This window comes from Chelonia mydas, chromosome 14 (genome assembly GCF_015237465.2).
Source record: "Chelonia mydas isolate rCheMyd1 chromosome 14, rCheMyd1.pri.v2, whole genome shotgun sequence".
NCBI lineage: Eukaryota > Metazoa > Chordata > Testudines > Cheloniidae > Chelonia > Chelonia mydas.
Window position 1 is genome coordinate 32510683 of NC_051254.2, and position 13136 is coordinate 32523818.

At 47.9% G+C, this 13136-nt stretch overlaps 2 protein-coding genes across 7 annotated transcripts in view; both read left to right on the forward strand.

Annotated features, from left to right (window-relative positions):
- Nucleotides 1-13136, forward strand: part of LOC102945825 (zinc finger protein 436) — a 1196575-nt gene that overhangs the window by 863757 nt on the left and 319682 nt on the right. The gene's annotated exons all lie outside the window — the stretch shown is intronic.
- The window catches only part of LOC102940142 (butyrophilin subfamily 1 member A1), a 62606-nt gene that overhangs the window by 21903 nt on the left and 27567 nt on the right, over nt 1-13136 (forward strand). For all 5 annotated transcript variants that reach the window (XR_006285880.1, XM_037913564.2, XM_043528774.1 and 2 more), the window contains exon 4: nt 11009-11290. Coding sequence is in view for 4 of the 5 variants with exons in the window: in XM_037913564.2 (XP_037769492.1) it covers nt 11009-11290 (282 nt within the window). In the remaining variant the exon portion in view is untranslated. The remainder of the gene's footprint in view (nt 1-11008; nt 11291-13136) is intronic.

The window sequence follows — 13136 nt, forward strand, 5'->3', positions numbered from 1 at the left end:
CTATGCTCACCAATCCTGATCAGGAAGGCGGACTTTCCCTGTTGGCCAGGCAAGGTCAGTCTTGTCTGGATTCTGGTTGCTGCCCATCACAATCATGCAGAGGATTTGTAGCAGCTCTGATCTTGGCCTGTGTCTTACAGGAAAGTTCTTTCTTCTTCTTCCAGGTCTTTTCTTATTCTTATTCTTCTGTTCCTTCTGCTGTTCCTTCTTGGACCCCAGGTTACATAGTGAAACCTGAGTCCTGCTTAGCGGTACCTTAACCAATAATTTTACTAAAATATTACAAAATAATTCTTTGACCAATCTTAACATACTGTGAAACAATTCTTTACCCAGTCATACCCCACCACCTTAGTTGATTTAAATCTTGCAAAATTAGTTATCCAACAGACAGAAACAATCAAAAAACCAGACAGAAACCAGACAGATAAACAATAGAGAAGTGGGGACAATAAAGGCAAAATAATAAAGAAGTAGAGGTTTCACACCCACAATTATTGATAAGTGATTCCTTTCCAGAATGGCATCAAGCAAAGTTTTCTTTAAACATATTAAGAGATTCCTTGCTTATCTGGTGATGGTGGGTACTATTAGGACAGGATCACCTCCTTAACAGCCCAATATTACATTGTTTTGATGTAATTTAGATGGAATGTGACGATGGGACTTTCTAGGCCTCAGACCTTAAACCTGCTAGTCCCTGACTAGCTGGAATTGGTAGACTGTTTAAAAGGAACAGCCACAGAAGCACGGGGGATGGGATGGGTACATATAATTTCCACCATAGGTCCTTTAACCTCAGTTCTTGTCTGTGGCTCTTGGGCATTTCCCATGAGTCTGTTGGACCAATGAATTGTGAGTCACACCCCTGCTGGGAGGGGACTCAGTAGCCTGTGCTCCTCTGGTCAAGAATCTCACCGAGAAGGCTCCAGACACCCGTCCCTTCTCTGTCTCTCCTGTGAGGTTGTTTCCCTCTCTAGGCTGGTCAGTTTGAATTCACACATGGTTAAGGTACAAGACTCTTGCTTCAGATTAAGTTAATTTTAAGAGAACCCAGGGAACTACAGACCAGTCAGCCTCACTTCATTCCCTGGCAAAATCATGGAGCAGGTCCTCAAGGAATCCATTTTGAAGCACTTGGAGGGGAGGAAGGTGATCAGGAACAGTCGACATGGATTCACCAAGGACATGTGACGCCTGACCAACCTGCTTGCCTTCTATGATGAGATAACTGGCATTTTGGATATGGGGAAAGCTGTGAATGTGATATTTCTTGACTTTAGCAAAGCTTTTGATACGGTCTCCCACAGAATTCTTGCCAGCAAGTTAAAAAAGTATGGCTTGGATGAATGGACTATAAGGTGGATAGAAAGCTGCTAGATCGTTGGGCTCAACGGGTAGTGATCAATGGCTCCATGTCTAGTTGGCAGCCGGTATCAAGCGGAGTGCCACAGAGATTGGTCCTGGGGCCGGTCTTGTTCAACATCTTCATTAATGCTCTGGATGATGGGATGGATTGCTTCCTCAGCAAGTTCGCAGATGACACTTAGCTGGGAGTAGAGGTAGATACGCTGGAGGGTAGGGATAGGGTCCAGAGTGACCTAGACAAATTGGAGGATTGGACCAAAAGACATCTGATGAGGTTCAACAAAGACAAGTGCAGAGTCCTGCACGTAGGACGGAAGAATCCCAAGCACAGCTACAGGCTGGGGACCGACAGGCTAAGCAGCAGTTCTGCAGAAAAGGACGTTGGGATTACAGTGGACGAGAAGCTGGATATGAGTCAGCAGTGTGCCCTCGTTGCCAAGAAGGCCAACGGCATATTGGGCTACATTAGTAGGAGCATTGCCAGCAGATCAAGAGAAGTGATTATTCCCCTCTATTCAGCACTGGTGAGGCCATATCTGGAGTATTGCGTCCAGTTTTGGTCCCCCCACTACAGAAGGGATGTGGACAAATTGGAGAGAGTCCAGCGGAGGGCAACGAAAATGATTAGGGGGCTGGTGCACATGACTTATGAGGAGAGGCTGAGGGAACTGGGCTTATTTAGTCTGCAGAAGAGAAGAGTGAGGGAGGATTTGATAGCAGCCTTCAACTACCTGAAGGGGGGTTCCAAACAGGGGCACCATTTCCGATTTTGGTAGGGAGTGGGGGCGGCTTTAACCATGATTCCCAAAGCTATTTTTTACTGCATCAATAGTCTACAGTAACTTCAAAAGTAGCCCAATATATTTATTTAAACATTATTTTTATTAACACTACGGTCGATACCTTTAAAAAGAATCACTGTCTAGAGTATAATTAAATAATGGATGTTAGCAGCATATAGATCTATAACAAAATTTTGGCAGCCAAATCATAGAAATTGTTCAGATTGGCTTAGGTTTATGTTCACTGAAGTGTTTATACAAATAGTTATAATAAATACAAAGGGTTAAGTTAGAAGGAGGTTTCTGGTGTGTTGCTGTAAGGATTTGAGAGAGTAAACATCACCTCCATGAAATTCACCAATTGTACTCAAGTTTGTGAGACTCTGCCACCCTCACAAATTTTAAACAGTAAATACAACAGGAGATACGAATATTTACCAGCTGGAAGAGAAGATACAGCAGAAAGCTGCAAAATGGCTACTTGAGGGTAGCAGCTCCTCAAAAAGTATCTGGGGAAAAGGTCCTCGAATAGAAATTTCAACCCCACTTTGGGGAGATTTGGTAAAATCCAGACATTCACAGTGGAATTGGTGTTTCTGTGTCACAGCCGATGAACCTGACCCAAAGCCCATTGTTGGCAAAGCAAAGACTCCCACAGACAAGGGGGACCAAATGATAGAATAATGGCAGTGCCCAGTGTGGCCATTTCACTACAAAATTAGAGAGTTGGAAAAAACTGGAAAGTTTTAGTGTAATTTAAGCAATATTGGTGGTGGTTGCAGCTCATGCTTGTTTCTTCATAGCAGGGAACAATTCCAGGTTTTCTATTCTGCAGCATGGCTTTTGCAGCCTGGCTGTGCTTTACTTTCTCCATTTATCTAAGTGTAGACACTGAAAAAAAATCAGTTCTACAACTTTAATTCATTTCACTTTCAATGTCCTAATGCTCCAATGTTTGGGTTTCAAACACTGCCCAGGACTCTTGGTCTAAGAACTATTTTCAGTCAGATACGTAGCCTTTAAAAATAAGTTTTAAGTGCTGGAACTAGGGGTACTGAGGGTGCAGCACCCCCTGGCTTGAAATGGTTTCCATCATATACAAGCCCAGACCAGTGGCTGCATGATCTCTAGATTATTCTTGGACATGATATTTTTGGAGATCTTTCTATTTTGTCATGAAATAAATTTTAAGATTATGTGTTGTAAGTGGGTCTTTCACCCTTAACATAAATGAGCTGATGCTGAGCTACAGGGGTTAAGATGAACATTTAAAAGTTTGTCAAGGGAGAAAGTAGCATTAGAGAGAAAGTATGTGCATTAATTAACAAATGAAAGGGAGGGGATGAAATTAATGATGGCTCAAAGGTAGCTGAGGTACCAAACTTAAAAAAAATAATCTTAAAATGTCACTATATAATTAAATGATGGTTGTTAGCAGCATGGATCTAGACTATAATAAATTTTGGCAGCCAGATCTTACAAATTGTTCAGATTGGTATTGGTTTATGTGCACTGAAGGGTTTGTACAAAATGATAAATACAAAGGACTACATTGGAAGGCTTTGAGAGTAAACATCATGTCAATGAAATTCACAGATTGTACTCAAGTTAGTGAGATTCTGGCACCCTCAAAAGTATTAAAGAGTAAGTAAACAGGAGCAAAGATTACTTACCAGTTGGAAGAGAAGGACACACAGCACAGCAGACACAGGCTATAAAATGACTGCTTAAGGGCAGCCGTTACTTGTATCTGCACATGTAGAGGAGAAAAGTGCAGTCCTGGGGAGATTTGCTAAGATTAAGGCATTCACAGAGGAATCAGCATTTGTGTGTAACAGCCTATATGGCCTTACCTGGTAACCTGACCCAAAGCCCAGTGTAGTTAAAGGAATGACTCTCAGGCCTTGGCTACACTTGCAGATGTAGAGCACTGTGAGTTAAACCCGCCTTCGTACAGCTGAGTAGGGAAAGTGCTGCAGTCTGTCCACATTGGCAGCTGCCAGCGCACTGTCGTGGCCACATTTGCGGCACTTGCAGCGGCATTGGGAGCGGTGCATTATGGACAGGTATCCCACAGAGCACCGCTTCCCATTCTGGCATCGTGGGTTGTGTGAAGGGGGTGTGGGGATGCGGGGCATTCTGGGTCCTGTCCCAACGCCCCATGATGCATCGCTTCGCATCCCAGCAATCCCTGTGTTTCCGTCCACATTTGGCGCCATCTTTCAACGGTTTCTGTGCAGCGCGATCTGTGTTCCGTTTCGGTCTGCGGGAATGGAGCCCAAACTGCTGAGGAATATGCTGACGAGTCTCGGCAGCACATCACGTTTGGCAGTCGAGCTATTCCTTAAGATCCAAAGTGATAGTGAGGAGTCTGACGATGATATCGAGTCGCATAACGCGTACGACATGAGATTGCTTGTGGCATTCACGGACATGCTCAGCACTGTGGAACGCCACTTTTGGGCTCGGGAAACAAGCACTGAGTGGTGGGATCACATCGTCATGCAAGTCTGGGATGACGAGCAGTGGCTGCAGAACTTTCGGATGAGAAAAGCCACTTTCATGGGACTGTGTGAGGAGCTTGCCCCCATCCTGCAGCGCAAGGACACGAGATTGAGGGTTGCCTTGACGGAGAAGGCAGGTGGCTATTGCAATCTGGAAGCTGGCAACTCCAGACAGCTACCAATCGGTCGCGAACCAGTTTGGAGTGGGAAAGTCGACCACTGGACTCGTGTTGATGCAAGTTTGCAGGGCCATTAATCGCATCCTGCTCAGAAGAACCGTGACTCTGGGTAACGTGCAGGACATTGTGGATGGCTTTGCACAAATTGGTTTCCCTAACTGGAGGGGCGATAGATGGGACGCATATTCCTATTCTGGCACCACCCCACCTAGCCTCCGAGTACGTTAATCAGAAGGGGTATTTCTCTATTGTTCTTCAGGCTCTTGTGAATCACTGTGGGCGTTTCATTGACATTAATGCAGGCTGGCCCGGAAAGGTGCATGACGCACGCATCTTTCCGAACACTGCCCTGTTCAGGAAGCTGCAGACCGGGACTTTTTTCCCAGAGTGGAAGATCACAGTAGGGGAATTCGAAATGCCTATTGTGATCCTTGGAGACCCCGCTTACCTGTTAATGCCGTGGCTCATGAACCCCTACACAGGGAGCCTTGACAGCAGCAAGGAACGGTTCAACTACAGGCTGAGCCGGTGCCGAATGACTGTGGAGTGTGCTTTTGGCCGTTTAAAGGGCCGCTGGTGATCTCTGTATGGGAAGCTGGACTTGGCTGAACACAGCATCCCTGCAGTTCTATCTGCGTGCTGAACCCTCCATTATATTTGTGAAGGGAAGGGTGAAATCTTCACTCAGGCATGGACCTCCGAGGTTCAACACCTGGAGGTTGAATTTGCACAGCCAGAGAGCAGGGCTATTAGAGGGGCACAGAGCAGGGCTGCAAGGATTAGGGATGCCTTGGGGGAGCAATTTGAGGCTGAAAACCACCAGTAATGTCTGGTGCCCTGCATGGGAATGAAGTGCAGTTGTTCTGACTTGCAGTGCCTGTTTCTTTCCTGGACTAAGGTATCTTTTACTTTATGCAATAATAAAGAATGTTTTCAAAGCCAAAAAATCCATTTATTGAAAAGAAAATTCATTTATTGAAAAGTAACACAACTGCTTGGGAAACAGGAAGGGCAAGGGGATGGGGTGGGGAACGGTTCAATCACAGATTTGCGTATGTCCTGTTCTCATACTCAGCCTTGCTGTCTGGAGTGCTGTGCAATAAGTGCTGCACTTCAGGATGGCTATAATTCAGGATGGGGGTTGAGTGCAGTGGGTAAGGGTCGTAGTTTTTAGGGCTGAGTGGTGAAGCTACAGGTGTTGGAGGCAGCTGGTGGCAATAAGAACCTGGATGTTGGGGAAAGTGGGTTGGAGGTGACATGGGGGCACAAGGGAAAGAGTTTTGGGACAATGGCTGTGGGGGGAGGTGGGGCGCAGTAGTGTCCAGCTGCATGGCTACGAGTGCCTGGATAGAGTCCGCTTGGCGCTCCATGATGCTTATCAGCCGATCTGTGCTTTGCTGCTGGAGCTCTGTGCTTTGCCACCGGTGTACTGCGTTTTTCTGGGGGATCCTGCTTTCGCTCTCCCTCCACTCCTGCACTTTTTTATTCTCTTTAAGAGATTGCTGCATCACTTCTTGCAGCATGTCTTCTTTGCTTTTTCGTGGCCTCTTCCTGAGTCTTTGCAGTCTCTCGGCCGGTGATAACACGGACTGCGGAGATCTCAAGGTTGCATCTGTAAAGGCAAAATGCAACACTTAACAGAGGCAGCATTGTTTATACCAGACAGAGCAATGATTCCCCCAAACTTAAGGAGGGTGCACACAGTCTACACAATAACATAATTTTCCTGTCCCAAAGCGAGCGCACATAACCCATGGGAGCCCCAAAATGGTGAGTAAGCACAGGGTCAAGGGGGACTGATTGTTTCATGGCTGTACTGTCCTCTGGGTTTCTGTGCCTTGGGGAGAGCCAACAGCTGCAGGGGGCACCTACAATGAACACTGTCCCAACATTTTCCACAGGAGTCCGTCCTGGAAGATATCTCGCTGCTGAGGGTGACCTGGGAAGCAAGGGAGGGTCTTCTACTGCAATGCGGCTTCCACCCTGGCCCATATGCAGCTTGTCTGTGTGCAGCAATGGTCCCCCCGCCCCTTGCGGCACAGTGGCGCGGACACGTTAGCAGTACTGGGACAAGGATCACGGTGGCTCTCCCAATAAACCTGCACAAGCGCATTGCCCAGGTTCTGGATGAGACTTTTGAAGAGATTACCGAGGCCAGTTACCGTGATGTGATAGACTGCATCAATGCGCTATTCTGCATCTAGGCATGCATGCAGCCCTAACCCTCCTCGTCCAAAGAGCCCGCACCGAAAAAAAAGCCACTTACCGGGAACCTGCTCTTCTGTTTGTCCTCCACCAAGTACCGGCCTCTGCGACTGGCTAACTTCCTCCTAGCTCGAGAAGAGCTCCTGGCTGCATGCCTCCAGGGATTCTGGGGTGCCTCCCTCCGTCCCAGCACCCTCGCTTCCGCTTTCCTCCTCCTCCTCCTCCCCCCCCCCACTCTGAAGTGTCCATGGTGGTGCTCGGAGTGGAGGTGGGGTCGCCCCCAAGTATTGCATCCAGCTCTTTGTAGAATCAGCAGGTCATGGGGGGAGCACCCGAGTGGCCGTTTGCCTCGCGGGCTTTGCGGTAGGCACTCCGCAGCTCCTTCACTTTAATCCTTCACTGCAGTGAATCCCAGTCATGGCCCCTTTCCCTCATGCCCCTTGATATCTGCCTGAAGGTATCGTAATTCCTACGGCTGGAGCACAGCTGGGAATGGACAGCTTCCTCCCCCCAAACACTGCTGAGGTCCAACAACTCTCCTTTGCTCCATACTGGGGATCGCCTGGCGCGTGGAGACATGGTCACCTGGAAAGATTCACTGAGAGCGCTCCACGCCTGGCTGAGCAAACAGGAAGGGGATGTTACAAAATTCCCAGAGAATTTAAAGGGCGGGTCCAACGGTTGGTCACCTGAGGCCAGGGCAGTAGAGTTCGAACTGATGACCAGAGTGGCTAGAACAGGCATTGTGGGATACTCAGGAAGACTTCTGGAGGCCAATCAGAGCGCATTGGGCAGCCACACTGGCGCTGCAGCGCACCAGCGGCAGCGCAGCAAACGTTGTTCCTCTGGGGGAGGTGGAGGACCAGCAGCGCGGTCGCCGCGGAGACCCAGCGCTGCACGTGCCTTGCCAGCGTGCATGGGGAGTGAGATGCAGCGCTCTGGGCGGCTCTATTGCGCTGTAACTCGCAAGTGTAGCCAAGGCCTCAGACAAGTGGGGCTAAATGGAAGAATAGATGAGGGAGAAAACTTATTCTCCTTAATCTCTGATGATAGGACAAGAAGCAATGGGAGCAAGGGAGGTTTAGGTTAGACATTAGGAAAAACTTCCTAACTGTCAGGGTGGTTAGGCACTGGAATAAATTGCCTCGGGAGGTTGTGGAATCTCCATCACTGGAAATTTTTAAGAGCAGATTAGACAAACACCTGTCAGGGATGTTCTAGATGGTGCTGGTCCTGCCATGAGTGCAGGGGACTGGACTTGATGACCTGACCCAAAGCCCATTGCTAGCAAAGGAAAGACTCCCACAGAGAAGTGGGACCAAATGGTAGACTAATGGTAGTGCTCAGTGTGGCCATTTCACTACAGAATTAGAGAGCTGGAAAAAATTGGAAAGTTGTAAATGTAATTTAAGCAACATTTGTGGTGGTGGCAGCTCATGTTTGTTTCTTGCCAGCAGGGGGAGATCCCAGGTGCTCATTGGTTAGCTCTGCTGCTCTCGCAGTGAAGCACTGACATCCAAAGCTGGGCTTCTAACCCCACAGTGCAGCAGCCAGCGTCCCCCGCCTGAGTAGCCCTGTCTGCCGGTGTCACAAGGAGGGCGCTTGCTCTTCTGGCCTGAGCACACTCACTCCCTGAGCTTGCTTGGTTTGAATTTGAAAAAAGTGCTGCAGAAGCTCCCAGCCCTGAGCAGGATCAGTGAATGTCCTGGAGGTGATGTTTACTCTCAGCCTGACAGGAGTTTGCATGGGCTGAGCCTTTAATTGTTCTGCTTGATGAGCGGGCATCCCTCACTCCGGGCTTGTGGTGGGGGAGTAAAGCAAAGACACAAGCTGCCTGCGTTCCTCTCGCTCTTGGTTAGTGAGGGGAGAAGCAGGAGACAGCATCCTGGTACAAAACTTGGGGGTGGGGGCTACGCCACCCCTTTGCCCCCCCCAAATGGTGCCCTTGGTTCCAAAGAGGATGGATCTAGACTGTTCTCTGTGATGGCAGATGACAGAACAAAGAGTAATGGTCTCAAGTTGCAGTGGAGGAGGTCTAGGTTGGATATTAGGAAACACTATTTCACTAGGAGTGGGGTGAAGCACTGGAATGGGTTACCTAGGGAGGTGGTGGAATCTCCATCCTTAGAGGTTTTTAAGGCCCGGCTTGACAAAGCCCTGGCTGGGATGATTGAGTTGGTGTTGGTCCTGCTTTGAGCAGGGGGTTGGACTAGATGACCTCCTGAGGTCTCTTCCAACCCTAATCTTCTATGATTCTATCTAGTGTTTGTGTTTCTCTTTTGCTAAGTGTATTTCCTGGCTTTCAGAGGTACCAGTTTTCTGCTACCCATTTCTGCATTCTGGAAGGGTACAAGGCACTGCCAAGAAAACCCAAACTCCCCTATTGCAAGGGTTTTTATTTGTGAATTAATTTAAGGCTTGTCTATACATATGTAACCCCTGCCCATCAGAGTTGGCAGCAACAAGGGCTGGGTTCAGAATCTAGGGGTTCCTTTTCAATAACACAATGCAAAAGCAGTTTGAGCCCCCACCCAGTGACCTGGGACAATTACACACCACCCCCGTGGGCGCCTCTAAGAGGCAATACTTCCCCTTTCGCAAGCACAGAGTCTGAGTGTAGCAAAAACCTTTTAATGAAGGAGGGAAACAGTGCGGCATTATTTTAGGGAAACACCACAAACAAGGTTCATAACCATGAGCCAGAAGACCCACCCACAGGTAGGTTGGGCTGTGTCCTTTCCCTTTGGGTTCTTAAGTCCAGCAACCCAAAAGTCACCCCACTCACAGTTGCTGTCCTTGGTCAGTGCAGCCCCAGAGTTCAGAAGTTCATCTGCAGAGTTCACCTCCCAGCCTGGGTGGAAGGGGGGGAAGGTTATGGAGGCACCTTACATGCTCCACTGCTCAGGCCGTCAGTGCCCCCTCCCCCCTCCATAGCCAATTGCCACACCTCTCTACCAACCACTCTGTTGGCCACACCTCTCCACTAGCCATTCAACAAGATATCTTCACCCCCCTCCCCAACACAGCTCTCCGTGATTTCAGGTGTTAGTAGGGGAACCTCACTGCTAGTACACTGGATAGTCTTCTTATATCAGAACCCCTAGCCCAAAGTAGGTCTAACGCTTAGACCTAGGTGTCAGTGATTTCAGCTCTACGGCATATAACTAGACTCTTAACTAAGTCTAAATTAGCTCTGTTACACAATGGAGACAGAACAGGAGAAAATCACATTTGGGGCTAGACCACCCAATACAAATATCTGTCCCCAACTTCTCTCAACTCACTGGGCTTTGGAAACCATGTCCCTTGCCTAGCGAATCCTGTTTTAGTTGAGGGTGAGCCTCTCAGTCAGACAATGCCAAGTACAGTTCTGCTGTCCTTGATTCACTCAACCAGGATAAAAACCCTTTATTACTTCTGCCCCAATAATAAAGAGACTGGGGATCCCACAGCAGCCAAAGTGATCATTTGGGCAAGCATCATCCTAGGCAGGGTGGGTGTGCCCATGCAAACGAGATCAGTCCCTGAAGTCCTTTTCCACAGCTCACCACCAGATGTCAGGGGAGAGCTCATTCTGACTCTGCTTACACATACATGTGCACTGCTTTCGATGAACTAATGCAAACCTCTCTAGGGACACTTTTTAAATGGGTTTGGAAATGCTTATATCGATTTAGCTTGAGTTAATTCCTTCTTGATATAAGAGTGTCCACAGAGAAATTTGCACTTGATTAATTAACCAGTTTAACTAAACTGGAGCAAATTTGTGCATAGAAAATCCCTGATATTAATATTAATTTTACTGTGTATCAAATATGAATCTGGCCAGATTAACTGACCAACCACATTCGTGGAATCACACTCGATTGTTAGTTTAATAGGAAATGGCTTTTGACAACCATGTAATAAAACTTTTTGCTCATTACTGGGCACTGTAGGATTATCACAAGTTCATTTATTTCTTCTGTAGATTTGGGCTCTGCTCCTGTCATCTCTGTGGAGGGACATCAGGACGCAGGGATCCGGGTTATATGTCGATCATCCGGATGGTACCCACAGCCCGAGGTGCTGTGGCGAGATCTCCAGGGGCAGCTCTTACCATCAGCCTCTGAAGAAATATCCCCAGAGGCCAATGGCCTGTTTCAAACAGAGATTGCCATTGTTCTAACAGAAGAGTCCAACCAGAAAGTGTCGTGCTGTGTCAGGAACCCCCGACTCAACCAGGAGAGAGAGTCAGCGATTTCCATAGCAGGTCAGTGCCCGTCCGTGCCGCACATGGATAGACTGAGTCACTGCAGAAATGGGCGGAGAGTATTTATCATTGTGTCTCCTATTTACTGGCCTGAACCTTCAAGGTGCTGAGCACGTCTTGTAAAGTTCTGAGCAACCTCAATTCTCTTTGGAGATGTCTACACTGAAATTGGACACCAGCTGGTGCCCTGTGCCAGCTGGTTCAGGCTAAGGGGCTTGGGCTAAGGGGCTGTTAAATGGCAGTGTAGACATTCAGGCTTGGGCTGGCGACCGGGCTCTAGGACCCTGTGGGGTGGGAGGTTCCCAGAGCTCAGGCTTCAGTCTGAGCCTGAAGGTTTACACTGCAATTAAACAGCCCCTTTGCCCGAGGCCCCTGAGCTTTTGTCAATTGGCATGGGCCAGCGTGGGTGCTAATTGCAGTGTAGACATACCCTTTGACTCCAGTAGGAGCTGAGGGTGTTTAGCACCTTGAAGGCTGGGACGCCATTGGGCAGATTTGCATAACAGCTCAGTACCCAGCAATCATCCTTCTTCTCAGTCGGGGTCGGGGAGGGAACACTCCTTTGTTCTTGTGCTGTAGTGAGAACTGTGTTAGAATTGCAAGCTGTCACTTTAAGAGTTGGGGGTTTCCAGGTCCTCTTTGCAGGCTAGAGGGCTCTGTAGCAAAGCGGGTGAGCAGAATCAGGGCTTGTCGACAGGAACAGTTAGTTTGTGGCAAACTGGGGTGTAAATCTGTCTCACACTAGCCTGCCGCACACTAACTGTCCGTGTGGACCCTGCTACATGCACTAATGATTCCATAGTGCGCTTTGATCTGCCCCACTTGGAAACAGGAACAGATCAAAGTGCACCAGGGAACTTTTAGTGCAGTGCAGCAGGGGGCACACAGCCAGTTAGGGCACAGCAGGCTAGTGCGAGGTGGATTAACATCCCAGCCTGCCGTGCACTCTTTGTGCCTATAGACGAGCTGACATAAAGCAAAGTGGGGTGAGTTGTGCCCACTGCCTTAGGGAGCTGTCCTTGTAATAGAACCTTGTTGTTGCTATGGCAACTGAGTTAGATTATTAGGGGATAGCCCAGCCAGTTTTGGCTGGTTTTTGGTTAGTTCAGTGTGTGGCAATAAATGGCTGCTCTTAAGGGTTACAGCTCTCTGTGTCTCCAGTGGTTTCTTCCTAAAACTGTTATCCCAAGGATACAACAGCCCCCCTCTCCTGTTTTAAGGCTTCTTGTGTGTTAAGGTTCTGGACTCTAAGACATAAAGTTGTGTTATGCTGCAACCTTCCAGCAGGAGTATTTACGTTTGTGTCCAACTGGTCTCTGTGTGCTGTGACCATCGCAGTTCTCAGTGGGGGTCGGGGAGGGAATTCTCTGTTCTCAGTGAGAGCTGCTGGGTGCTGAGTATTTAAGAAAATCTGGCTAATGAAGTCATTTTTCCTGAACAGCAGAAGAGAGCCCTGGATATGGTCTGAGTGTTGCTACTTAGAATACATCTGAAAATACCAGCGATAAAAGTTGAGGCCCAAAATTGGCTGAAACAAATTCTTACCTAGGAGCATCTTAATTTTTAGAATAAAAGGTTGCCATTTTATGTATTATTATCTACCAGATAACTTGGTTAATACTGAATGAATATTTCATCACTGTAATAGTAAGAAAGTTGTATTTGTAAAGTACTGTTCATCTGAGGTCTCATAGTGCTGCACTGCTGGTTAGTTTATGATATGCCCAGTATTACCTGATTGTTATGTTCACAGCACACACAGAGAGAGTTGAAACAACGCATAAACACTCTTCCCGAAAGGCTGCAATGTAGCACTGCTTACTTCTAAGAATCCAGAACTCTAACA